We start from the raw sequence: 25,725 nt of genomic DNA, 5'->3' as shown, positions 1-25,725 counted from the left end.
TCTCAGTTCAGTCCATACCATCACTGAAGAGAATGGTGGGGAGACTGTCCGTTTTCGTCGTCGGTGTGGCGCTCCTAGGAACAGCTTCAGCTTTGCTGAGGTGAGAAGCTACTAGTTGTGTCCGGTCCTGTCTTTATTTCAGCGGTATTAAGAACTGACTCTAGCCTTTGTCTCGCGTCGTTTACATCACTGAAGCTCCGCTACAACAATGTCTACGTAAAGTGCTTAGTTAATAATAAATATCCATATCCCCCATGGCCCCCAGTCATTGACAACTTGTATAAATCCCTTCAGGATTTTCAAAATTCTACTTTGAGCCCAATGGGATATGCCAACTTAAGAAAAATAGCCAGTTATATTTCGATAAAAAAATGAAAAACGGGTGCGTTACACTCGAGATCTTTGTTTCTCCGTATCGCAGAAGGTGTGGCATTGCTTGTGGCTCCTGAAAAGATTATTGCAAATTGAGACCATACATCTAAAGCATATAAACCGCGCGCGGTTTTGCAAAATGTGGACGCCATCACTGTCAATGGATCCCTCAACTTCGTCCTAAGCAGTAGAACATCATGGCCAGTAAGAAAGCGCGGATTGTGCCAGCACCCTCCTTTTCGGTCGGCAACATGGCCAATGATGACTTTAATTACCAGTGACGCAAATTTTTGCACTGTGGCGTAGAGGAGGGCGAATGTTTTATTAAAGAGAAAGGAGGAGACGTCGGTGGGCATATCGTGACTCTAGCCTGCTACTCATCAAGGCGATAAGTGACAGGAGATGGCAGATGATAAGGCATACTACGATGAGGAGGAGAGGCTACGATGAACTATATACACATCGTTTAATACGCGGTATGTACACTGTAGGCTTACTACACACCGAAGTTGTGTGTCGGAGCAGAGCGTTATCGCGGAAACACATTTCGCATATTCGCATTCCAACCACACATGGTATAAAATGGAGCGTTTAAGCCTGTATCAAATAAAAAATCAAACAGTGTTTTTATGCCGCGATGCATAGGCATGCCCCCAAAATCTTCTTATCCGAAAAGGGACGGGTGTCTTGAGGACCTTGAGTGGCATTCGGCCTGCCGCATCTTGAAGTCACGCGTACAGTATCCGGGGTATTGTCTATGATATGTGACCGACGCTTCAGTGAGAGCTTTGTTCCTGTCCGGTCCTGTGAAGATAACGGCGCGTGCACGCAACAGTGAGCCGAAATCAATGGAGCAGTGTTTCCTGTCATCTCCACAGCCGAAGTGGAAGCAGAAAGCGCAGTCCGGCGTCAAATCTATCGAAGTACTCCTGCAGATGTTCGGGGTCATCTCACTGTCGGGCCGTAGGTATAGATAAAACTTGAAACCAAGGCATTGCTGTCGTCCCGCAAAACGACATTTGTAGGTGTAATATGTCTATGAGTGTTCGCCATGGTTGCCGTTGTGGCAACCTGCTCAGTTCCAGTTAATCTAAATGTCTAGAAACCCAATGTAGCCCGATGACACCAGTCTGGCAAGTGTCAGTAAGCAGAATCATGCTATCATAAAAAACTTAGAACCATCCGCTTTTCCTTCCTTCGTTTAATTACCTATCAGTGGGAATACTGGCATGGAGTCACTAAATATTGTATATTGCGTGAGGCTTTCTTCTGATTTGCAGCGGACAGTTTCTTGCTGTCTGATAAATTCAGCTGCAGTAGAGAAGAGACGGTCCTATGCGTATCTTCAAGCGCTGCGTGATGGCCATTCTAGGTATCCTGACAACCAATCGAGACAGCTGCTGCGGAAACAACCTGTGGTAAAGCGGCATCTCCTGAAAGACGCTCCCCGTGCACGAACAGTCACGTGCAATATGAGCTGCAACACAGTGCCCGAGGTAGAACGCAGCCGAAGACAGCATGGTGGCGGCGAAATACGAAGAATGGTTTCACAAATGCCAGTAATCAGATTGGGGTTCAGTTCACCATGCACTTTTCGTATGGCCGCGCTGGCTTGCCGTCTTCAGCAACCATGGCCACCATGTTGCAACTTATATTGCACACGAGTGTATATGTAAGCAGCGTAGATCGGCGCAATGTGTTTCAGTCCAGTAGGCAGTGTGTTTGAACTATGTCACAAACTTAAAGTTTCGCTATCGGCTTTGCCACCACCTAGAGACTGTCCTCGCAAACATCACTACTGCACAGGTTCACGCTGATTACTCAGAATGTCATGACACTGCAGCGAGATTTTCTGCCGTCAGATTATGCACAGAATGACACTGGCGTAAACGCGTGTAACACCGGAACTGAACAGGATTACTTTATTGCCCGTTCTTTTTAACATTCCTGAGATAGCTTGCAGTAAGATAGGGCCGGTGCTTTAAACCACTTCAACGGAACTAAGATACTCTTTGTCCTTTGCTATGTGCAAAGAGTATTTTAGCAAACACGCGAACGTACTATCCACCAAGAAAGTTGACGGACCACGGGATCTCAGAAAACGCTAAATATCCGAGCAGCTTTTAAAAGTAGCCAGTAAAATGTTGTTCGCATATTCCAGTAGAGGCTGGAAATGGGAATACCATGCTGCGGTTTGAGGCTGCGGAGTTATTCAACTTTTTGTCAGATGCCTTGGTCCGTAAACGTTGTTGGTCGATTGTACCTCATGAGGATGGAATCCAGGCCAGAGTGCGGCGCAAATACCCAAAGTAGCGGCTACACGCTTATACGTGATTAAACATGTTGAATTATTGAGATGTCCTCACGAACTACATGGGGCACGGCATATTGTATTGTTTTGATCTTCCTCCATATTAGAACAAAATTTCGTCCAATCGGTCGCTTTTTCATGCCTATGAACCCGGTATTAGAGACTTCCCACATATTTTGGATTTTGCTATTTTTTTCTTTTTATTGTTTTATTTTTATTGTTTTATTGTTTTATTTTATTTTTATTGTTTCGCGCGTGCGCGCACCTGTATGTAGTTTCCGACAATGCACTTACATCGGCCTTTATCGCTGTGCGAAAACTTCCACTTGGTGTTTTCTTTGGCAGTGCTTCATTGCTTGCCTGAGCATGAATAACAACCAGCTGGCCTTAATCGCTACTTCACTATGCGCATTGGTATTACACTCGCCGTTCTCTATCGCCAGGGTGCCCCTGTACAAGCATGGCAGGCAACCAAAGGTGGACGGTGGCTTCATCATGCAGTTCGTGAGAAAACCCTTGGTGGAGCCGCTGAACAACTACATGAATGTGCGTATCACAAAGACACTTCAACAAGAAGTCGGCTGACATGCGAGCTTTTAGTCCTAAGATTGTCTTCGTGTGGGGGAAAAGGCGCGAGCAGATGTAAACAAATGATTAAACAGGAAAGAACGTAATTTACAATATCCAACGTTTACGGAAACGTACTGTCGGTAATAAGGGTGTCATTGAAACGTCGACGTTGTAATGTGGTGGACGAGATTTATTAATACCCCGTGGAACTGTTTCACTTGCGCCTATATTGAAGTGCTCGATCATTTGCACTCCGCCGCCATCGGAATGCTGAAACATCAGCCGGCACTCAAACCACCCTCAACCTTCTGCTGAACCGCAAAACTTTAGATGACATTACGCCACCAAGGCAGCTGAGCATTGGTACTGACGGCACTAGGAGTCCGATAGTAATCGCCGCTGCACTGCTGTGCCCTGTTGCGATGTAAGCGGAAGAGGACTGCTATGTGCTAAGATATATATTCTGAAGCATTCCGATCTTGTTGACCCACGGAGGTTAAGAAACATTTTCACAGGTTCTTGGTTTCACATTATCAACAAATCAGCGCACGCACGAGGCACCGTTGAGTCCGTAGTTGGACGGAGGCGATAGCTGGGAAGGGGTTGTTTTTCCAGCGACGCTTGCAACAAGTCGTCGCTGTCACTGAATAAGATCGCATTCTGCTGCAGAAAATAAGGTCGTGCTTTTGATTACTGGCAGCGTTCTCCGGAATGCAGTTTCCACAACTGGATCCGTGCGTATCATCATTATTATTATCAGCCAAATTTATTACCACTGCAGGACGAAGGCCTCTCCTTGCGATCTCCACTTACCCCTGTCTTGTGCTAGCTGATTCCAACTTGCACCTGCAAATTGCCTAATTTCATCCGTCCACCTAGTTTTCTGCCGTCTCCGACTGCGCTTTCCTTCTATTGGTATCCATTCTGTAACTTTAACGTTCCACCGGTTATCCATCCTACGCACTACATGATCTGCCCAGCTCCGTTTCTTTCTCTTAATGTCAATTAGAATATCGGCTATCGCCGTTTGCTCTCTGATTCACACCGCTCTCTTCCTCTGTCTTAACGTTAAGCCGGGCAGTATAGCGTTTCTCAAAGCACAGCTCTATAAAAAGAAAACAAAAAGAAAACAGATGGCGCCCCATAACCATCTCATTGATAGTGGCTTTTGACGTATGTGAGAAGTGTTTATATTGGATTATTAGGTATGGTGGGTAATGTACTTTATTTATTTTATTTAAAAATAGTGCGGACAAGAAGTCCAAGCAGGGTGAGCAGGATACACAAGAATAATCACAAAGAAACAGGATGAAACAAGATTGTAACAAGCTTTTCACAATATGTGTGCCGTCATAAGGTAGACGAATAATAAAATTTAATCAACTTGGTTATAATAAAGCTCTAACACGAAATAACACCACTAATTACACAAATGGTATGCAGATCAAGGGAGCAGGGGGAACGCCTCAGTTAGTTTATTTCAGTCAGCTATTGTTGTGGAAAAAAAAGAGTACCGAAAAGTGTCAGTCCTTGCGAAAACTGGTGTTAGCGAATGAGAGTAGTGGTGTCGAGTGGGTCTGCTTATCAAGAGGGATATGTATGTTGCGGTGTCTAAGGGCAGCCTATGATTAATTAAGTTTGATAGAAACTCTAGTCTACTTTTCTTTCTTCGAAGTTGTAATAGTTCAATGCCGTATGCGGTTAGTAATGCAGTGGGGGAGTCAGTAGTCCTAAATTTATTGCAAATAAATCGGACTACTTTTCTTTGAATTCTTTCAAGGTTCTTATTGTTAATTTTTGTGTGAGGGTCCCAAAGTATACAAGCGTACTCAAGTTTTGTCCTAACTGAGGAAAAGTAAGAGAGTAGTTTAACACTAGGCGGGGTAGTTTTTAGTTTGTGGCGTAGAAGGCATAGTTTCCGGAAAGCAGCAGAGCAGATGTTATTTATGTGTAAGTTCCGCGATAAATGGCTTTCTTGATATGAGGCGTTGATGTAGAAGAGGGTCCCTGTGGTCCTGGCGTATCAGTAATGGCGTCAATTGACGCCATTACTAATGTGGTCACACTCAAATAAACCTATAAATTATTTTTATAACTTGAAGCTACGAAAGTTTCAATGCACACGCCACAAGAAACACTTTAATGCCACTAGGAGTGAAGCGTACAAAGAAGTTAATCTAAATAATAAACATAGCCGCAGCGCTTATGGCTTCCAGTTAGGACCGTGTTATCACAGAACCTTAGAGCGCGGATGTTTGATGACTTGATTGAGCTAGAAATACGCTCACTAGTAATGAAACCGTAGGTAATTACCAAATGAGTCCCCCGTCCTAAAAGCTGTGAAACCTACACTTAAAAATGTGAGAATTGGGGTTATCTAGGTCTCGATGATTGCTAACACGATTCTGATCAGTCACGTCGTACATTTATTTGGTTTTCATGCATACATTTCGCTTTCGCGAGGCGTTCTCCGCGAGAATTTTGTGCATTTTCAGCTTCCTTCATTTTTTCTCCGTTTTAGAAGAACGTGAATCACTAAAAGCTACTACATGTAGAAATACATTTATTGCTATATTTCGTGCTGCATTTATGCTATCTTAGGTATTTATTGTTCAACCTGATAACAGAAAGTTGAGTGTCTTCAGGTTTTCTGAAATTATGTGCAAAGGTTTATCATTGATAATGATGCAGATTTCATTACCACAGCGCATTCGAGTCGTGAAAATAAGTTCCGCATGTTCTTTCCAGTAAATCTAGTTTATAACAATATTGCGTAACACACTTTATCAATCAGAGCAGAAAAGGCTTCAGCGTGTGTGGTAGTAAGCTTTTTACTGGTCGCGCGTTCTTTTTTTTAAATTGTTAGCAAAGCAAGAATTCTACTACAAGATAATATTCCGAACTTTTCTTCTGTGTTTTTTTTTTTTGCCTGCATCACTTGAAAGAGAAGTGCTTTTCTTTGAATACGTAACTAGATACCTCTTCAAAATGTCTGATAACATCATCCGACTCGACATTCCTAACCGCAATTTATATTTTTATATACTTGTGTTTCCTTTTCCATCGTGTGTACGGAGCATGCTTTCTAGCTAAATTTCCACAAAGGCAACTGCAGGTATATTTATTGTACGACTGAATTGGCTTAACCTCATCAATCAATACACTGATTCGATGGCGTCTTTTTTGCTCACTGGTTATTTATGCCTGGTAACGCGTGTCATTTCGATGCGCTCAACATAGGTAATTATTTTTCCAATTAAACTACAGATACGAGAATAATGCCCATTAAGCGGATTAAAACCGACGGATTACAGCAATACATTTAATTTGCAGCAAAAAGTGCACCCATAACAGTCATTCCGCTTCTTCATTGTCATTGTAGCATCGTCGATATCATAAACGTCTCTTGGATGCTGCTACAGGGTCTTTTTCAATAAGCTCTCGCTTCACTATGGGCATGCCCGGCGATGATAAGTAAGAATGAAAGAACAGCGAAACACTGCCGACAACTTCAAGTCACGTAAAAACTCTGCGACTTATCATGGGGCATGGCATAAAGCCATCGCTCATTGTGGCTGTATGGCTGATATGGGCAGCAGTTGATAGGAAAGTATAATTCTCTTACAATAGAGAAAAGAGGTCAAGAGACCAAGATACCACAGTGCCCACTAGGCGTATTTTGTTTTAATTATAGGTTGTAACATCCCTCAAATGAGCAGTTGGTTATGAGGGATGCCGTGGTGGAGCGCTCCGGCTTAATTTTGACCACCTGGCATTCGTTAACTGGCACCCATATCTACGTACACGATCATTCTTGCATTTCGCCCCCCCCCCCCCCCTCATCTGAATGCGGCCGGGAATCGAAACTGCGACCTCGTGCTCATGAGCAGATTACTGTATTATTTCCGCTGCTTGAGGCCCCACGCGGCGGGTGCTCAGCGTTTTCTCGTGTGCTCCGTTTTCGCCTGTACGTGTTAAACGCAAACAGACACGCGATGGCGAAATGAAATGTAGCCTTCGTTTCCACAATGTAACACAATCACTTGCGACATTCATTTCTCCCTAGAACCAGTTCTGATTGGAATAATCTACCATCTTCATGCGCAATTATCACAAATGGTTTTTTTTTTCAAGTTTTTTTCAGATGCGAAGCAGCTTATGGTCGGGGCTATGTCACTCCCTCCCTCCATCGATCCATCCACCGTGCGGCGTCCACACCCCTACTGCGCATGCGCATCCTCCTCTCTCTCCTCTCCTTGTCTCATCTCCTCTCCTCTCGGCATTCGTCCTCTCCTTACCGACGCTCCTCCCCTCTCCAGATTGCGCAACGAATCATAACACCTGCGGCTCCACGCGCGATAATGCGAAGCAGCTTAGGTTAGAGGCGCGACGGTAGGCGCTGCATACTCCGCTGGGGGGCGCCACTGTAGCCCGCGGTGTAATGACGCGCGCGCGCGCTCCGCTCCTCTCATTCTCCTCCCGCAACGCCGCGATGAGTGCCGCGGACAGCGCCAGCGTCAACGCCAGTGTCAGCGCCGTGGACAGCGTCGCGGAGAAAACAAGAAACGGCAGCAGCGACAGGCCGATCCCGAACTTCGGGCTCGCGAAGCCGGTAGCTACGTTCCTCAACCTAACGGAAACGACGAACTGAAAACTAATGGGAACTTGAGTCGACCACATGGCTGCTTCGCATACTACTCAGCGTTCCCCTACGCGAAGATGGTATAATTTGTTTTCTTTTTTTAAGCCAGGGATAAGCAACTTGCTTCAATTGTCCTTGTTCAGTGCATTTACAGTGTTGGTTCATTTCCGCCTCTTAGTCTATATTATATTTTCAAGTATATTTGTATCGACATCTGTATATTTACCGTTCAGTCTATTTCTTGTCATGGTATGCATTTCTGAATGTTGTACTGCTCATTGTTTTTTTGCCTAGATGCCTCTTTCTTTGGTGCATATGTGTACATACCTTGAGGGAAAATACATTTATTCTGAATATCATTAAATACTTAAATTATTCGCCCATAGCCATCGCTGTAACTTTCGCACCCTTAACAAATAAGATAAAATGTAACCTTTGGCAGTCTGCTGAAGGCTGTGTGACTCATTGTCATGAGAGTAGTTCTCGATTCTCCGAAAAAAAAGGCAAGGTAACTTGAACCGAATACTCGTGGTGGGGCGGGTGATATAATTCAGCATAAGTTAGGTTACCAGCACTTTAAGATGCTAAATAAAATGAAATTTCGACTAGTTGGCGTAGTTTCCCTGTAATATGTCAGGCTCCAAGCAATGTCACTTAGTCACTTATAGCTTTGTTTCGGCGCATGCTTGTCTAATATTTTTTTAGCTAGAGCGAGTTGTTTGCGTAGGTTTAATCAAGTATTTCAGTGGCGAGTACCACTGTCGTTCAGGATTGTGTTCACTTGGGTTGTTTGGTACATGGCGTATTGTCGAAAAACAGAGCGGGGAAGGGGTAGAGACGGCAGGAAGAAGCAGACACGACGGAAAGCTTGGTTGTGTCGCCTTCTTTCCATCTGTGTCACGTATCTTCTTGTCTATTTTTTCAGAATAATCACCCTTGGACTCCATTCTATATTCATTCCTGCTGTCTAATACAGTATCATACACGTTAACTAATTCGTCTAACGTCCTCTCTTTCATAAAGAATGGTATTTGAAAGGGACAATTTTATAAGTAGTATAAAGATGAGAAAGCTGGGTCTTAGTAAAATCTCTTTATATATTTTTAATTGAAAGAGAAAATTCAAAGTGCACAAATTTTACAAGATGTGCACATATTCTGGCGATGTGAATGTCCTGGCGCCGAAGATGAAACACGAAATTCCACTGACTTGAGCGAGTAAATAATATGGCTGTCAAGTACACCCTTCGTTTATGCTCAACCAAATGCACTTATGCTGATTATATTTCTGATTTCCGATGCACCAAGTTTTCTTATCTCCCTCTCTTTCATCAAAGCTTAAACATAATTGCAGAACGTACGCAACAACTAACATTACGCTGGCGCATCGCAGCACCGAAGTGATCACTCCAAACATTTCAACGCATACTGTTTAAACAACAAAATACGGTACATTTCATACATTACGACGTGGCTCCAAGTCTAACTGATTATCCGAAAACTGAGCCTCAATTCGGGAACGTGTATTTACAAATAGAACGTCTATCAGAGCTTAATCAGCATCAATAACTATGATTCGTGGCTGTTCATATGTGAGAGTTGTATGACAATTTTATCAAAGCGATAACAAGACTGACAATAAACAGAAATTTGTTTCCGTCCGCAACAGACTCGACTCAGTGACAGTAAATGTATATAGCGGAACCAACATGTTTTCTAAAGTGCAGCAGACCATGCAACATTATCCCTTTACACGGAACGTTTGCAGGCGCAGTACTATGGGAACATCACACTGGGGACCCCTCCACAGCCCTTCGTGGTCATGTTCGACACAGGCTCCTCCAATCTTTGGGTGCCTTCGAAGAGATGCTCAGGGACTGGACCTGCGTGTCGTGAGTGACGTTCCTCATTTCCCTTCCCATAACTAAGCACGCAGTATAACCCAGTCTGGGAAAACTGGTATCCTATGGAGACAAACGCGCCAGCAGTTACTGCAAACGTTCTAGCAGTCATCGTTTTTTAGTGATCAGTAATCCTAAGCATGCGAGATACATTGGATGGAGAGCGTATTTTAAAGTGATTATGATTTATATGTCTTCCATCATGCCTGCGCTTTGTTATCGCTGTGTTTCTTATGCGTATACCCTTTCTCTCTCACCCCTTTCCAGACAATATGGCATTCTGCCCGTCCGGGAGGCACTTGTTAATCTATTTCCAAATAAATTTTGATGAATTTTTATTTTATTACACTGCCGAACAGGAAAATGGAGCCGAAGAGAGAAATGCATTACAGAACATAAAATAACGTTTGAGATACTTGCTAGGAGCTAAGGACACATTGGTTACTGCAGTCTCCAGAAGTGCAAAATTTATTAACTAATGAAGCCCTGAAGGAACAATCTATCTGTACTGAAGCATATAAGAAACAATCTATCAGTGTCGTTTACAGAAGCAAAACTTTGACCGTTGGTGCGCATATTGTATATAATGACAGAAGACACTAAGTGTTTCGAAGGTTTCAGTTAATCATTCGTGGAGCTGCTCTTATAATAAATTTTTTCTCTCGCTGTATTCCCGCTCCTCAACTGTGGAAAAATCCCATCAGCACTTGGCTGATCACCATTCTTGAACACCTGCAAACAGATCCAGCAAAGTTCTGATGTCCTGCTCCCTGGGGGCTTCTCGCTTTCTTATATCGAAAACCACTTGAGCTATAGATGTTCTTGCTGTTTTTTTTTTTTTTTTTTTGGGGGGGGGGGGGGCTGAGACTTGCTCCAATGAGCGAAAATGGTATGCGAAGGTGAAGATCTCCCGAAGAACCTTTTCGAGCATAGACCTTAAGAGCTTACTGCTGAACTGGTATGGCAAGCGCGTGATTTTTCTGCCACAAATGTGCCCTTAGCACCTGAGGATGCTGTCTCCTGGGCAGCGTGATAAGTTCGCACCAGCTGAAGTTTTGCAGCATTTGTCGTACATCTTAAGATTTCTCGTGTGGATAGTTCCGAGAGCGTACAGAACAGGACGTGATGAGTAAATGGACAGGTAAGCCGAGCTACAAAAATAAGATCCTTTTTCAGGAGTAATACTCCCACCTGTGACGCGGCAGTTTGCACTGCTCCCCGCATGAAGCACGCTAGTCACTCATCCATTATCTAAGCATTGAACTCTTTGCATTACGTATGATCCTTGAGATGTGCGGACATATTTCTCACGTCGAAACATTCAGCGTGTGTGTGTAGGTATGTATACCATGTAAGTGAAGTGTAAGCTCCACGTGTCCCAGTCCCAGCACGGAACAACTAAATAACACGTGAACCGTCTGCGGTTCACGTGTTATGCGTCTGGTAAACTATGCGCCTCATTGAAGGGCGCCTCATATGCAAAGCTCTCCACGTGCGTCCAGATTCGGATCTCCAAAATCGGACTGGCCTAGCGTACGTGGTAGAGCTGCGTATCTGCCCAGCAAAGCGTCATTAAATCACGTTGCATAACATTCGCCACAATCTAGCCAAACCTTCTTTTTTGATAGCCGCCAATTGGTCGGCGTGATGCCGAGATAAAAGGTGACGTTACGGCACCGTTAGACAGGAAGTGTGATGATGTCCCCGGTGAAACGAAAGCGTTGTAGCTGGTGGGTATGCAGTGTTTAACACAGTGGAGGAGTGAGGCAGGGCGCAAATGGAAGGTAGGGAGATGGGGTTGTTTAAGAGGTAGGCCTGGCTGTGGCAATTGGCTGGCACCCATACGTCAGACAAATGATGGTCTTTCATTTTCAGCAGAAGCCATGCTCAGTGTTAATTATGCAATCAGAACTTTTTCCTTTTATTTATTTATTTATTTATTTATTTATTTATTTATTATATATTTATTCTTGGGTTCGACGTGCGAAAACCACAATTTCAAAGTGAGGCACGCCTAATGGGGGACTGCGGATTAGTTTTGACCACGTGGGGTTCTTTAACGTGGGGTTCTTTAACCCAATACAGGATACACGGCGTTTTTGCATTTCGCCGCCATCGAAATGCAGCAGCCGCGACCGGCATTTGATCTCGTGGCCCGAGTTTAGCTGTGCGCTGCCATAGCCACTAAGCCACCGCGTCCGGTCCCGAAGTTTGTAAGCGACATCGTGATTTAAAAGTCCTGTATATGTACCAATCAGTTGTTGAGTACAGTGCAACAGCTCTTTATTTTCCTAGCTCTTGCGTAATTACTACTTTACGTAGAACATCTAATAGAGTTAAGAATCACCGAATAAACAGGTTTCCAGCAGTGGCAATACAAAGGCGGCTCTTCGCCTTTGCAGATATCATTCATTCAACTCCTCCCAAATTTGTTTCTCCGTGGCAAGTGCTGGAACGGAAGCACTTATAGATTTCGCCCACATTCTATTGATGTTTATTAAACAGCATGGTTTCAACAGGTAACATCGCGGAACATTCATCAGGGGAGGAAAGGTGCGGCCTCACGCAGTATGGACAGCTACCACTGGGGTGGTATACGCCTAGATACCCAGGTGGGGAATAAGTCAGGTGTTAAGAAAAGGGTACTATTTTCATCCACAAGGACGTGGCTCGAAAGTACAAAGTAAAACCATACGGGTTCTTTAGAAAGAAAGCGTCGTACTAGGCTAAAAAAAAACTGTCCTTGTCCTTCGATTAACCCCAGCACCAGCGCCAGGTGATAGCGATGTTGTCGGGCTCGATCCCCTGGCCAGGGTGTATTTTTCTTCGACTGTGAAGCTTTCCTCCGGAGGAAACCGTATGGGTTTCCTTTGTAGCTGCATCTTATGTCCGGGTCGATAACTTTTTGTTTCATTCATTACATTTCCGGCAACTTGCGTATTTCCGCAGAACTTATTTGCTTATCTGGTGTTTACCCTACATTTGCGTGCGTTTCCGCGCTTGTCTGTGCAAGCAGCTTTCCGACCATACCTCATGGAGAAATTACTGGTAAATTATCCCTGATACTGTTCAATTACTCACTCAGTGCTTCAACGCGCAGGCGCAAACCGCAAGTACGACCGGACCAAGTCGACCACTTACTTCAAAAACGGCACCGGCTTCGAGATTGCGTACGAAAGCGCCACCGTCAGGGGCGAACTGAGCACCGACACGTTCGCCATCAGTGATGTGCGCGTCCAACGCCAAACTTTCGCCGAGATCACCGAGAAAGACGGCAATCCCGTGGGTGTGGAAAAGTTCGACGGTGTCTTGGGCCTCGGCTACCCGCAGAACGCGGTGCTCAACGTTACGCCGGTCTTCGACAATATGATAGCGCAGGGCGTTCTCGAAAAGCCCATATTCGCCGTGCACCTGAACCGCAATGCCAGCGACGCTAACGGCGGCGAAGTGCTCTTCGGAGGCATCAACAAGGACCGCTACACAGGAGACATCACTTACGTGCCAGTAACCAAGAAGCTGTTTTGGCAGTTCCGAATGGACGGGTGAGCGCTTTTATACTAATATTGACTTTATTCAAACCTAAAAATATGACTTTGTTATACAGCGAAGCTGTGTACGTCTACCCCCAAATGCATTTATCGTGACCGTGGACAAAAAAATAACCTCTATCGTGGGCCGATCCCGGAGGTAGTGCAATCGTGTGCTAAAATTGAAGCGACGCTCAGCGCAAGCGCCAAGCACGGCAGGATGATGATGAAAGTCGTGAAACCGAAAACGCGGCCAAGCGACGCAGGTACAATGCAATCAAGCGTTTCAAGGGTAGGCAGGTAGTAAAATTTATTCAGGTCCGGAAGAATCTTCACCCCGTTTTTATAGGGGCAAGACTGCGGGTCGTTGGGACGGAAAGTCCAAGCCTGCGAATTTTAAGTTTAAGAAGAAATTTCTCGACGCCTAGTTTCTATTTAGTTGCTCCGTGTGTGATCAGCTGTGGTTCCAGGTTAAGTGCATTTCGCTTGTCTCTGGTCCACTCTTCGTCACGAAGTAGCGGCGCAAACCAAGTCGCAGGCCGTTGAAACGTCTTTGGTTAATTATTAGGTAAAGTGCATGTGAATGTCGCCATGTGACTAATTTCAAGCCACGTCGCAATGGGTAATTGTTCTAGTTGTCGTTTATAGTTCCGCTGTCCAACCACCTTCACAGTGTGGAATGTAGCCCAATTTTCTTAGACTTACTAATCTAGCGCAGTGACAGGCAGTCATAAGCAGGCAGACACGCACAAGCAATTGTTACTAGTCCCCGTCTGTGACTGCGCCTAACTGCACCTAAGTATGTCTTTCCAACAAAGCTGACACTCATCGCTGGTTACTGATGTAGTCAGAGCTGTATAGTAAAACAATTTGGCTTGATAGTAGCCGCTGGATAAAAAAAAGGTGCGGCCTGCCGCGTGCATCGAACACGGTGTGATCCGCCGCGGCGCCACACGCCGGGGTCTGTTGTCTGGCATCGGCATAGCAAATGCGTCAGGACCGCGCTTGGAACGCCGTCGCGCGTGCAAGCTGAAGCGTTCCATCCCCCTCAGATAGCGCCGTTCGGCACAGCCAAGCGGCCGACAATGCAACTACGGCCGTCACGTTCGTTCCCATAGCAACGCGCCCGACGCGGCAGGCCGCACCTTTTTTTTTGCGATAGCAATTATATGGACACTTCAACCGGATTTCTGCCGTCGGCGTCGCCGTCAGGTTCCCTATAGATTAAATCTTCGCCGCGCGCCATATGCCTGAGCGGAAGCGTGCGGGGATGCGCGCTATCACGGAGAGCGAACGCACTCAATCTCCCACGCGCAAGCAAGGAAGCGGGAAGCCAGCGCCGGAGGGATCTGGGGGGGGGGGGGGGGGGGCGCACTTCTACTCTGCCAGCAACCGCGCTCGTCGCTCGCTCGCACCGTCGCTTATCTCCACACGGCTCTGACCTTTATGCGCCGTGCATTCGCCGCTCAGTTTCCGTTGAAGCGATAGACCGCACGTGCCTTCGCCCGCTGCGGCGTATTCTTGCTGCCAGCGTTTTGAGAGTCGCTGTCTGCAGTCATTCAGTGTGATCTCTTCGTGTTTGTTTGTGCGCGCTCACACCACGCTTGTTCAATCAGTTAGTAATAGTCGGGCCACATTTTCCAACGCACGCTACACATGCAATGCTGCCCGGGTCGGCAGTGCAGCGCTACAGGTGTGTCCCTTCGCACGCGCTGCCCACGGGAAGCGCTTCTCATCAACACCACCGTTTCACACGCGCCTTCTCGTGGTCATCGAGTCTCTCTTCATGTCGGTCTACTTACGCCGCAGCACACCTGCTTACTTAATCAGCTCATGTTTACTACAATTCATATTGCTACCAAAGCCGCTCACCTTACTTCGTATGGCATTGCTGTGTCGCTATCGCATTCATTGCTTCGCCCTTAGGGCGAAACTGTGACATTTTTTTTTATCCAGCGGCCGTGGTACTACTTTGTTGGCGCTCAAGCATCACACGCCTCATATTTTGTAGTCTATTAAATGTTATCGCTTAGCTAGTTCTGTCGGCACGACTGACTATATAAACCTGCTATCCATAAGCGTCGCATTACAAAATCATGACACGCGTGCGCACATATTCAAAGAGCTTATATTATTCCTTCATGGGTGAGACCAATTTTATGCAAGTACATTTCCTATCTATTCTGCATTAAATATAATTGTCCGCAATGCGATTAGGAAAAGTGAAATTTTGAAGTGCAATATTCCGTTCGTTGATTACGATATGGTGCAGAACTGGCATCTACTGCGTTTGTTATAGTTAGGAAGATAGGGTAAATTGTGAGTACGTAGAGGCTTGGGATAGTCGGTACATACTCGATAGGGGAACAGCGCAAAAAAAAAAAACACTAGAAGAAGACAAGAAGGGAGACACACACCAGCGCTGGTGTGTGTCTCCCTTCTTGTCTTCTTGTCATGTTTTGTTGCGCTGTTCCCCTATCGAGTAGCGTAAATTCTGCTTAACAGATAGGATAAACGCGTTGAAGGGTCTCTGCAGCCAGAAATCTTGTAAGATGAACAACTAAGCGAAAATGATAAGTAAGATGTCAAACAAGAACCATTGCTTAGGCTTTTACAAGTTCCGTCTCTATGCATCAAAAATAATGTTGATGTAATACGCGTATTCGTTTAATTGGGCTCCTATCCACGTTTTCCCAGTCATCGAGTTACTTTTTTTTAGTTTCCATAGCCAATTTATTTTCAAGTTACTCTACCGACTCTTCCAGCGTCACTTATTCTGTAAAAAAACTGCAGTAGCTGGCAGGAATGCTTATGATACGCAAGCTCATATTAAGCATGTATGAAAGAAACGACTATAGTCACGTGATATGCAGTGTGCGTTATAAACAATGTCGCACCACGTACCAAGAGACATAGTTTTCGAAGCTGACCTTCGGCGGTGGTTCACTAAAATGTAGGCGTCAATGGGGCAACCACATCAGCTCACTGGCACTATTAATCACCACTCTCTGATGCTGCAGGCTTGTGCTTCGCCGTTATTGGTCTTAGGCTCCACCGCTAGAGAGGCCGGCGATGACGGCGACGTGTTGTTCTATGTAGAATCACGTGAGCATTGCTCGACGCATTTCTCGCGGTGGTAAGGAAATCTCCAGTGGGAAATTTGTCTTTTTTATGTTGTTGATGTCCGTTGACTTGTGTTATTATAGGCTACTTTGATTACATTAACAAGAATCATGGTAGCATTGTTTATGAACGCATCTAATGTAGTGGTTAACTGTTACGTGATCCTATGTAGTACGTGCATGCTACCAAAGTTGTGTTTCACAGATACTCAAAAGATGCCGCAATAAGGTTTCGGTATTTGTCAATTAGGTTTTACTGTTTAGCCAATGACCAGGACCCTTAATGTCATCTCATAACAAGTCTGATTATATTGCTCCAACGATTTCAGTGCCTGTTTCAAGATAATCTAACACCTTAATTTGTCACCGCACTTATTAACTTTTTTTTCAACAGGATCAAATTACCAAACGGGTACGTATTCTGCAACGGCGGCTGTGAAGCTCTCGTTGACACCGGCACATCCGTTATCTCCGGCCCACCTGCCGAGATCAAAATCCTAAACTTTGCCATTGGAGCCGATCAGGTGGCGCCTGGACAGGTGACAAATATTTTTTTTTAATTTTTCGAGAACTCACGTCAACTTAAGTCACTTTGGTTTCGGGACTTCTTCATAACGGTTCTCTTCTGCACGTAAACCAGTAAACACTCCCTGGTTCCTTTATGTGAAGCCTTTCATAAGAATATATAGAGTCGGCATGAAACGTTTATGAACCGCGGCATATGAAAAAATTGTCGCAGTTTCACCCGAAAGGCGAAGCATCAATTGCGATAGCAAATTAGTAAAGAGCTGTACGGAGTAAGGATAGTAGTTTTATCAGCTGTATAAACTTGGACATGCCGCAGCACCAGCAACGCGCACACCTGTTGTCGACGCCGTCGGCGTTTTGCCCGAGTTCGCACCGAACGCGCGCGGCTTTGGTGACTGTTACCGGTGCCTCTGGGGGCGACTAGGAGGTTTTCGACGAGATCAGAATGGGATACTCGTCGAGCAGCGTCGGAAATCTTACCCACCTTCTCGCCTCGCAACGTTTTTATATAAATACGCATTTGGTGCCGCAGCTAAACGTCGCCTCCCCTCCCTCCCTCCCGTCCCCCCCACGGCCTTTCGCGCGACGGGAGAAGTCGCGTTTGCTCTCTATATATGGTGATTGTAAAGGAGGAAACAGACGCTTAATTCTGCAGCCCTTCGAGGAGCACGGCGCAGAACACGCGTTTGCTCTCCGACGTGCGTTCGCTCCCCGTGAAAGCGCGCGTCCCTCGCTCCATTTCTCTCGCACATACAGCGTCCCGAGGGCGGTGACGATTTCATCGCCGTTGACGTCATACGGAACCTCACGGCGACGGCGACGCCGAAAGCAGAAATCCGCTTTGGAGTGTCCATATAATTGTTATCGCAATAAAAGACCTATTCTAGACATGGAAGATTGAGGACACATTTTCTTTGAAATCTACTGTGTGGCATTTTTTTCTTCTGCTGACTAACATCAGTACAATAGAAACAAGCCAACAATAAAGCTAGAAGAGAATATGACCTGCCATAATCGACCGTAGAGTCTATCACGCTGCAGGGGACAACACTATTAGGTGGAATTAGAAGATCTATTAAAAATTACACGCATGTAGAATCAATAGAGAAATTGCTCAGGTTCGCTTCTTGTTGCATAGCATTGTCGTTCTCTCATTTTCTACGTACAAGTTAAAGTGATGAGCGGTCATTAAAAATATGTTCAAGGCGCGAATCCCCACACTCGTACTTACCCAATATAAAGAAAACCTAGCTTGAAAAGCTTTCCAAAGACGTCTGCAAGCAGGATCGTTAGTGTACATCAGAACAGCCATCACAGACACGTTTTTAAATTCTGGGGCTTAGCGTCTCCAAACTAGACAACGAAGAAGTACCTGTGGTGGAGAGCTCCAGAATAATTTTTGCCCACTTGGCTGGGGTTCTTTCTTGTGAACCCAAAGTACGGCAACCGACCATTTTTGCGTCCCGGCTACATCAGAGTGTGGCCTCCTGAAATCAAATTTGGTAGTCCCATACTCTAGAACGTTCTTCCACTCAACAATACACCTCGACTGAAGAAATGTGATGACAGCGCGGCCGCTTGGCATAAACGGTGACTGCGCTACATCGACAATTCAGGGGAATTCTTGAGAAGCGTAGCGTCTTCTTCCGCCGATGGGCGGCGCTGCAGTTGACTCGACGGAATGGAGGAAGTGTTTCGAGCCGAGAATAGTTTGAGAATACGAGGGTTAGTGTTCGCAGAAACGCAGGCGGAAGCAGTAGAACTGTTGGCTAGAGTTCGAAAGGATATGCGTCACAGAAGTGCACAAAGTGGTGTGCATGGAGAAAAAAGACATTAACAAATGAACAAGCGGGCGGGCGTCAAGACGCACGCATGACTTCAGTTGCCGGTGCCTTTTAAGTGCGAAGCATTTTAGGGGACCGGGCTGTCGGCATCTGTCGCGTGATCACGCTCAAGAACAAGTGCGCAAAACAGAGTCAAAACGTGGAGAATTGATCAAAACTACTTGAAAATAAACTAACGTAATTGGGAATAATTTAAAAGACATGATTATTCAAGCATTAAGCGCATTAATTAACAGAAATTGGACAAAATCGCTTTTATCATCAGCAAAGGCTATGGCTCCATGTGCGTGGCGATTTCCAACCAGTTGTGCCTTAGCACAGGTATAAAAACGGATGATGGATTGCTAAACACAAGATAAGCAAGATAAACACAAGGGAAATACCGGCGAATCCCTGTTCCGCATTTCCCCAGCTTTCACGTTGAGTGGAACCGCATTTTTGTTCTAGAAGAAAGTTGTCAGCCAGATTCAATTAGTTGTGACTTTCGCTCTTTCATTTCCGATACGCCACGATCGAAGGGTATAGATTCCTCTCGACAATAATTCCCAATTTTTATTCAAGCACGTCACATAAGCTCACGGAGGCATTCCAAAAAATCGCGATAAGAGGCCCGGAGAGGTCACTGGACTGCTGCTTCATGTGCTGAACGCCTGCGTTATTGCCTGCTTTGGGCGTGGCTTTTTTCCGCGCTCTATTACGTATAATGAACCAACTCATTCCCAAACGCCTTATTAGGCCCGCGTATATATTCTTTTGAACTGCAGCTTACATACATGTCTTCAAGTTTCTAGCATGCCCTACACTTTTTAATTATATCTAATAGTTTACAGCTACTAAGCAACATCTATTAACTCACCCTTTGATTGTGACTTGACTCCCGTGTGCAGACCTATTGCTGTAACTAACATTGCAGTAGCCAAATATTTTTTGTTGCAGTTTTTTTACGTATTCTGGCATTCTATTCATCCAATGGTGGTCTATCAACTTCGGCTAACAAGCCCGTTATAAGTGATGATATCAACGTGATTGTGACTAGAAAATATAACTCTCTCTCCTCATCTCTTCTCCTCTGCTCCCCCACCCCCCTTCGTTTATTTCAGTATTCTGTGAGTTGCGACACTCTGGAAACCTTGCCGAAGGTTACTTTCAGCATAGGCAAGCGTGATTTCGTGCTGGAAGCTAAAGACTACATCATGAGGGTACGTACAATTTTGCACACCGGTTCCTTCCCGCTAACTCGGAGATGCATTTATTAAAAGCTAGCTGAAAGCGCAAAAATAAATTGACCTGAATAAGTCACGTGCCCCTGTAAGAATAACAGATATGCCACTTTTGTCATGAACGGAGCATTGTCAAACCATACAGACGGATACACCATGCAATGCTATAAACCCACCACCCATTTTTTGAACACTGCGGTTCAAACGCCACAGCTGCCAGCAATTGTTTGTTGGCTGCTGACGCTATTGTTTGACGCTCATAATTTCAAATGAATGAAATTCATCTTATTGGACAAAAAGGAATTGAAACGTGGGTAGGGCCACAAAATGCATGTGGATGAAATAGAACTCAAGTTCACGTACGGAACAATGAAACTCCAGTAGTCGAGAAAATGCTGTGCAGGCCTATCGAAGTAAGCGGATTTGCTACCGTACTTTCGAGCTATTTTTGCCTCAGCAAGAGAAGCTGACATCACCCTTATATAGTTTGACTTTGACGTGGAACTAGATTATGGCGGCAACTGTGCCGTCAGGTAATGCACGATTGCAGATCAAAAATCGGGAAGTAGTCGGTGGGGTATGCTACAAAGGTGTATATTGATGGAGACAGCGCGCATCGCGCTGCGATGGCGTTCCGCGGAATTTTTCGCACAGAATAAAAAAATCACACTTTCGCCAGAAGGGCGAAGCAATGAATACGATAGCAGCATGTTAGAATATTACACGAACCGTAAGAATCGCAGCTCGTGTGGCAGTATGAATTGAAGTTAACTTAAGGTGACTAAGTAAAAACGAGCTGTTGTGCTAGGGGTCCTCTGTCTGAATCCTGTCATGGAATAATTTCATTCATGTTTATAATTAAAGCCAACGTCTTTCTTACCAACTTCACTACCACTTTTCCGTATCCGGTAGGTTTCGAACCTCGTTCCTGGGCCGATCCCGGAGGTAGTGCATAGCCACGCCAATACGTATTTCACATGACCGGAGTGCGCATGCGCCGTATATTAGCAGCGAATGCTTCCGTCGTTTTTTTGTCAGGGGGTCGCTGAAAAGGTTACACTCGGGTAACCAGCCGTATAGTATACTCAAAGTGACGTGGACAGCGCGCCAGTTGCGCTAGCGTGTCGGGACAAATCATGGCTGCTAAAACGGCATTTAAGGCGCGGTCAGGCTAGGACAACATGGTAAAGAATAGGTTATTTCAAATCGCCAAACTTGACGTTTGGTAAAAAAACTGTTTTATTCGTCCTGATTACTGAGCCTTAACTTGAGGTTCATCGGGGGTAGATAGATGCACGCATTTGACGGCTGCGCGAAGCTCATGCTCCCTTGAACGTGATAGACATCGGCTCTAACTTTAATCGGGTAGTTATCGAGCCCTGAAGTTCACGCCCCCACTTGTGCTTTCACAACCTCTTTCAATGAATTTTGATCACAACTATTAAACAGAAGTACAGGTTTCGCGACAACTACGTCACCGGAGTGATGCTTTCGCTCAGGGTGCGATCGCAAGGACACTGGTCGAATGACGGTCGATAGTCCGGTTTTGTCGGAGTCTTTGACATCATTTGCCAACCACAATACGATGAATTGTGTGGTCGTATACCGCACCGGCATAGTTTTCCTCGTCGGTGCGTTTCCTAGGAAACGTCCTTGAATATTAAACCAAGATGCCTAAAAGGGCTGATAGGCACACAAACACATTCCAGCTCCCTTCATGCAACACTGCAGGTCTGCCCGCCGGTGATGGCTTTCAAGATCTCAACGGCGCATCTTGCGCCTTTGCGATCTCGGAGACCACGTGTTAGTCATTTTGTTTGTTATGCTGTCCGCAATGGAGCGCCACAAACAATGCAAAACGTAGGTTGTACACGGCGTGCCACAAATGCGCCACGTGTACCGATATGCGCCCTGCCCACAAAAATGGCCTGCTGAATCAAAAGGCTAAAGTTGCAGTGAGGTTGCCATTTCTCGGTAAGATTCATGATACCCGTGTAAGATAACAAGGCCTTCACTACATCGTCTAAGCTGAACGTCATTGATAACATATGTGTCCCTTTTCCCAATGCACCTATCACAATATCACGTTAGCTATCACAATTACGGACAATCGCAGCACTTTTTTACTCTGCGCTTTTTCTTCGGTGGCTCGTACCTTCAGCTGTCATAGGCAACGGTCATATAAGCGTCAACTGTCATATAAACAAAAGGACAACGGACAAAAAAGAGGTATACTTTGCGAATCTGCTCCGCAAACTAATTCATAGTGTTTGAGCGTCCCAGTTCATGAGTCCGCAGGTCAAATATTCTGCACATTTGTTTCTTGCTGGGGCCCCTAACTCTGGCGTATGATATGCATGTCAAATTTCTGTTTACGCACTTTTCATTATGTCGAGACGCACGTCACTGAACGCAGCGGAATAGCGGAACGCGCCTACGTCGAAATCAAATTTAGGTAAGATTCATGCTGGCTTTTTTGGAGCAGGATCAAGTAGCAAGTTTGTTTCAATAATTAAAAATAGCAGTTTTTTTCATTCTGCATAATGGCATTATGCATGCGGAAACGGCGAGAACATAGAGGAATACTTGGTTAAAATAGGAAACTGCAGAAAAATATTACGCGCTGGGTTTCAGCATCCCGTATGTTAGAATTAAGTTTCATTTGGATATTTACGTCTCTGGCCAAATTTCTTCGCCAGAAGAAGGCGAAAAACAAAAGGTAGCTCCAAATACGTCTTATCTTGAAGGTCTGAACAATATTATGTTGAGGTCATGTGCAATGTCATCAATGCATGTTCTATCGAAGTCGGTGCTTGTAGACCTTCAACGCCACGGCGAACTACCATAGCCATATTTTTTACTTTCCTGTTACTCGAAATATCGTTAGGCTGAAAGTAACCGGAGTTCTCAAAAATATACCAGTGGAAGACGCCAAAAAAAAGGTCCTTGTATTTAAAGCCATCTCGCTTTCTTTAGCTGCTGTATATGTATTTTAGAAAATCTCGCAGTTTCACCGCTGTTCTTGCCATTGTTATGGCAGAGCGTTGGCGCAAGAGTCCAGACGCTGGATGCGAGAACAAATTATTATTATCCATGCGGATGCTTGTACTCACTGGTCACAAAATAGGTAACCACTAACCATACATGTGCCCAAGCCCCGCTTTCGACAAACGGCTGGAAGCTTTCGCTAGAAGCTGAAGCTTGCCGAGCAGACATTCAAGGCCTGTTGTTTAGATAGAACCTGCGACCGTGACTGTTTCAGGATGCATTACAACAATGTATAAAAAATCAGTTGCGATTTAGCCGCAAGTGCGAGAGAAATGCGTTACCATTACCTCGCATCTCATGGAGGTCTTGGATCTAGGATTTAAACCGCGTTCACCACATTGGAAAATGTTGTTCCAGAGCACACTCGACAGACCTGAGTCTTCGAGGAGCGAAGTGCAACAGACGCTGTTCCGGTGCACACCACCGTCAGTTGCACTATCTATATGAATCTACCTCTACCAGGTGATCGGCTTCCCACACTTCAGATGCATACGTTTTTGCCACTTTGACGTACATAATGCTAAAACATTAAAACGACGGTACAACCAAGATCCTCGAATGAAATTGCCAGCGTCGCTTGAGAGCGATAGCAGCTTTTAGCGGTGCGGTCCAACTGGTTGGCAACGATACCCCGGGCGACATTTTGGCGAGACGCAGTACCCGAGGTAACCGCTGCCTCAGCGGCAGTAATGGCGCCCTGACAGCTACCAGGCCTCTCGCAAAGCTAGTGTGATGAGCAGAGCCGCCAGTGTGACGTTGGAAGTGACGCCCATCGACGGTGCACGATATGCATTTGATCAAAAAAATCTCCGTCGTTCGTAGTTGCAAGTTTACTGCACGCTCACAACGCTGCATGTACCACTGCGGGCGGTGCGCACACGTAGCTGCAACGCATGAATGCTAGTCTTTTCGCGCACAACGCTCCTGCCAGCAGCGGAAGGCTAGACGCTGCTCTAGTTTTTACAGCGAAACGCCACTTCGAATCTCTGCAAACCTTGTAACGGCTAGCACGAGCGGGTCGCGCATGCACCAAGACGGCATGGCGGTGTGATCGCGCCTCGGATGTCCGCATAATGACTATCGCCATAAAACGTGATTATCTGCTCTTTCTGCTCATCACTTGACGAATTCCTTACCGGTGTTGTTGTGCTTCCCAAACACAGGTTGAAGTCATAGTTACCGACTCCCAACAGGCGTGCCGCAACTTCGCTAGCAGTAGAATTCATGCCACTACGCTCAAGATAATAAATCAAAAGCCATCTGGGCGCCAGCTCATCACGGCATTCCTGGCAACGAGGTCGCCAACCACGTGGCTCGAGATTTGACCCACCGAGCCGACGCCGAGGAATCTGAACCGGAGCGTATGCACCCTCTAGTCTCATACCAAGACATCACACAACACTACAAGCTAACCCGCAGAACATATGCCCCCCACACAAGTCACTACCTAGAGAGCAGGAGCGATTCCTCCGAGCTCTACAGGTTAACACATTCCCCCACCCAACCAGAAACCAGCTCATAGCCCCTACACAATTCTCTCCGCAATGCCGCTTCTGCGCAGAGCCCGGGTCCCTCAGGCACATAGTAGGGGGCTGCAGAGAGGCACCACTCAATCCTCCGAACCCTTACCACACCAACGAGCTTTGGGAGAGAGCCTTGGCCAGCTCCGACCTCGAAGATCAGCAACGGCTGATTGCGAGAGCCCAGGACACGGCCCGAGCTCAAGGCATTCTGGAATGAGGACGCCTCTCCAAAGCTGCATTTAGACATTAAAGATGTTTATTCTCTCTCTCTCTCTCGTTTGCTGGCGCAGGTCCCGCAGCGGAACGGCCGCATCGTGTGCCTGAGCGGCTTCATAGAATCCGATGAGGGAGCACCGTGGGTTCTAGGCGACACGTTCATCGGCCGCTTCTACACGATATTCGACAGAGGGAACGACCGCATTGGCTTCGCCGAAGCTCGGTAAACCGACATGCCTGCCGCCACCAGGAGAAATTTCAGCTGCGCTTGCCACAATGAGCACTGCAAGCTGATTAGTTGTCGAAGCTATGCGCAGGATCGTCGAGTATGCATAGATGGGATGTTAAAATTCCCCATGCTTTCCCTTTGAGTTACATAAGTACTGCAGGTTGGGCTGTTTCGTTTCCGTTCATAGTGAATACATGGAATACAGAGTCTGTTTAAACGTCAACGCCTGGTATAAGCAAACCATAATTATAACTCATTTGTACCCGTAGCCTACTGGACAAATGTTGTAAACATTTTTGTGTGGCCTCTTTTGTTGAATAAATTCATCGGCGTGTTATTTGTTGAGTGATTTATTCATTGATTAATGGAAGTGACAAGCCGGCAAATCTAAACAAATATTTAGCAATTACACTTCTGGAAATGGTTGGACGAAAAACGCGGGCGAAGGAACACGTACCGCGCCGGTGTTTTTCCTGGTATTCCTTTCTTCTTCGGAATTCTTGCGCACAGCCTTATCCAAGGTTACGGCTTGAACCGACCAACCCAAGGCATAGCGAAATTCCACAAGCCGGTTTTTAAGCGGAAGGAAAGCTAATTGACTAGCCTCCAGGCGTGGGTCTAGGTACTTGTTGGCCTCGTGTTTCGAGCAGAACTTTTTTGCTCAAGTCTGACA

The 25,725-nt window shown here is 45.7% G+C and overlaps 1 protein-coding gene across 1 annotated transcript; it reads left to right on the top strand.

Moving 5' to 3' along the window:
* LOC119444495 (lysosomal aspartic protease) lies at nucleotides 1–25,352 on the top strand. Its single transcript, XM_049663365.1, has 7 exons — nucleotides 1–100; nucleotides 3,127–3,229; nucleotides 9,663–9,786; nucleotides 12,896–13,337; nucleotides 16,839–16,983; nucleotides 19,917–20,015; nucleotides 24,898–25,352. Exons 1-7 carry the CDS (start codon nucleotides 33–35, stop codon nucleotides 25,048–25,050), a joined length of 1,134 nt encoding a protein of 377 aa, XP_049519322.1. The 5' UTR covers nucleotides 1–32; the 3' UTR covers nucleotides 25,051–25,352.
* The last annotated feature ends 373 nt before the right edge of the window (nucleotides 25,353–25,725 follow it).

The sequence above is a fragment of the Dermacentor silvarum genome, chromosome 3 (genome assembly GCF_013339745.2).
Source record: "Dermacentor silvarum isolate Dsil-2018 chromosome 3, BIME_Dsil_1.4, whole genome shotgun sequence".
Classification (NCBI taxonomy): Eukaryota; Metazoa; Arthropoda; class Arachnida; order Ixodida; family Ixodidae; genus Dermacentor; species Dermacentor silvarum.
This window is presented reverse-complemented; position numbering and strand designations above follow the sequence as displayed.